The 2,689-nt window shown below is 56.9% G+C and overlaps 1 protein-coding gene across 1 annotated transcript in view; it reads left to right on the top strand.

Annotated features, from left to right (window-relative positions):
* The first annotated feature begins 725 nt into the window (after nucleotides 1-725).
* Nucleotides 726-2,689, top strand: part of IRX1 (iroquois homeobox 1) — a 3,673-nt gene continuing 1,709 nt past the window's right edge. The window contains exons 1-2 of the mRNA XM_025050504.1: nucleotides 726-788; nucleotides 1,868-2,685. Coding sequence (XP_024906272.1) covers nucleotides 726-788; nucleotides 1,868-2,685 — 881 coding nt within the window. The remainder of the gene's footprint in view (nucleotides 789-1,867; nucleotides 2,686-2,689) is intronic.

Raw genomic sequence — 2,689 nt, 5'->3', positions numbered from 1 at the left:
CGCGACCGCCGCGGCTTTGGGCAGGGCCGGGGAGACTCAGCGTCTCCCCCCGAAGCCGAGGCCACGCCGTCGCCTCCGGGTTTCCAGCCCGGTGCTGGCGGTCAAAATCCGCGTAACAATGGCGATCGGACCGGCCCGAGGGTTGTCTTAATGGCGTCTGTGCAAACTGGAGATTTAGGGAGAAAATTAAGTTGAAATATTTTGGGGGCGTCTAAAATGGTGTTTGCTTTGACTTTCGTAAGTTGCCAAAGTTTTCATTTCATTTGCGTGACATAATGGAGGTTAAAGAAGACGGTGTCCTGGGCTGAAAATAAATGGTGTCCTCCGGGTGTCCACGCCGGGGGTCACGTGGGGGAGGGGCGCCGCGGGACCGCGAGGGCCACAGAACCTATTTTCCTTGGTCTGGTGAAGGGTCCGGCTGAAGTTCGGGCTGCTGGTGACCTGTACCCCTTGCGCTGCTGCGGGCGGGCTAACGTAGTTTGGGGGCTCCCCCCTCTCCCTCGTCTCCCACTCCCCGAAAAAGGCGAGAAACAAATACTCGCCCACCGGACGCCGCCAGTAAGGCGGCGGGTGTGTTGTCCTGTAACTTTTTCTCGTCGTTTTGGAAAGAAAGCCTCTGAGAGCGGCCGCGGCTGCTTCTCAGATCCTTTGCTATCGAAAGGGATCCGCTCCCATTTTGTCCCCGCGGCCGCGACGCCAGCCCGCCGGCCAGCCGGCCGTGAGACATGCACAAGGTGTCCTTTCGAAGAGAGTTACCCCAGAGACGAGGCGGCGATGTGTTCTTTACGGTCACGACCAAAATCATTCGAGAAGGGCAAAGTACATTTTTAAAAAGATTAGGCAAAAACGAAATCTGCCCAAGGAGCCCTTTTCTCTGAGGCTTCGACCACCGGACGAATTAGTCACAGAAATCTGCTCCTTACAACTTTGAGATGGGACCCCCTTCTGCTCGCACACCAAGTGGAGAATGGTCCGTGGAGGATTAGAATATTTTACAGAAATTTCAAGTAAGATATGTGCCTTCTGGGACCCCCCCCCCGTGTTTTTTTGGGGGGGTGGCTCTGTGGTGAGGACCTGCCCCTATTGTAGTCGTGGGGAAGGGAGAGGATCGATTTTTTTTTGCTAAGGGGGAGACTTTCTCTGTGGTCCCCCCTTAAGGTGTGTCTCTCCGTGGTCTCTTGCCCGTTCTTGGAAAGGAAGCTGAACCCCAAACTCCGCCGTCTGGCCCGGGTTTCCAAGCCTTTAGGACGGAGTTTGGGAGTCGAAAGCTAAAATGTGGGTGAACGTCTGTCTGGACGATTTATGGTAATAAAGAGGTCTAATGAGGTCGTTAGGAAGACAAAATGTTATTTACCAAAAAACCTTGATGGGATAATTTGACTCGCTGTTTTACTACCCATGATAAAAAGAATATTGATTGCAAATAAATCAGGGCCTCTAAGTGCTTGGGCGCAGTCTGTGCTGCTGGCTGCGGAGCAGGCAAACTTCGCAGATAAAGTAGCAGAGGCCCGGGAAACCGGATCCTGCTCGCCGGCGCGGTGGCGTTAATATTTCACCGGATGAGCCCTCCTTTTGTGTTAAAAAAAAAAAAAAAATGGTGTTTTGTTATTGTTGTCAATGATGGCCGGGATTAAAATTTTAAAAGACCTGTCACCACTTTAGGCCTGTAAGTGTGGGTGCGCCATTATATGCAGATTAACGTGGAAGCTGGAAGGAGCTGTGCTTTCATTTTAAATTGCTGGAGGATCGGGGGCCGGGAGAAGCCCCGGTGGTTTGTTGTGTTTGACCCCCTCGGGGTCGAAGGGTGGGGGCGCGGGCTGTGGGTTCTTTAGGTTTGGAGAAGCTGTTTTATCGGCCTAGTTGAAAGGTTTTCCCCTCCAGCTACTGCGAGGTAAACTTGGAAATCCGGCTTCTGGAGTCGGCGGGGGCTGCGAGTGGGGGAGGGCGGCCTCGGGAAATCCTAGGGGCCCGGCTCTTCTGTGGCCTTCCAGAGGCAAGGATTCTGGAACTTTTCTTGAGTGACAGCAAGCTCTCCAGGGTCGGTGGAAGCGCCGCTCCCGGAGGCAGCTCCTGGTCTGAGCGCCGCCGGCCCTGGGGCCTCTGCTCTCAGCGGAGCCCCCGCCGCCCACCCCGACTTCGCGGTTCTGGGCACTCATCTCTCTCTTTCTCTCTCTCTCCTCGGCCTCGCCGGGCCGCGCGGTCGCAGGGCTCACAGTATGAACTCAAGGACAACCCCGGGGTGCACCCCGCCACCTTCGCCGCCCACACGGCGCCGGCCTACTACCCCTACGGCCAGTTCCAGTACGGAGACCCCGGGAGGCCCAAGAACGCCACGCGCGAGAGCACCAGCACGCTCAAGGCCTGGCTCAACGAGCACCGCAAGAACCCCTACCCCACCAAGGGCGAGAAGATCATGCTGGCCATCATCACCAAGATGACCCTCACGCAGGTCTCCACCTGGTTCGCCAACGCGCGCCGGCGCCTCAAGAAGGAGAACAAGGTGACGTGGGGCGCGCGCAGCAAGGACCAAGAGGACGGCGCCCTCTTCGGAAGCGACACGGAGGGCGACCCCGAGAAGGCCGAGGACGACGAGGAGATCGACCTGGAGAGCATCGACATCGACAAGATCGACGAGCACGACGGCGACCAGAGCAACGAGGACGATGAAGACAAGGCCGAACCGCCGCGC

The sequence above is a fragment of the Pteropus alecto genome, unplaced genomic scaffold (assembly GCF_000325575.1).
Source record: "Pteropus alecto unplaced genomic scaffold, ASM32557v1 scaffold137, whole genome shotgun sequence".
Lineage (NCBI taxonomy): Eukaryota > Metazoa > Chordata > Mammalia > Chiroptera > Pteropodidae > Pteropus > Pteropus alecto.
Note: the sequence above shows the minus strand (reverse complement) of the source record. Positions and strands in the feature narration are given on the sequence as shown.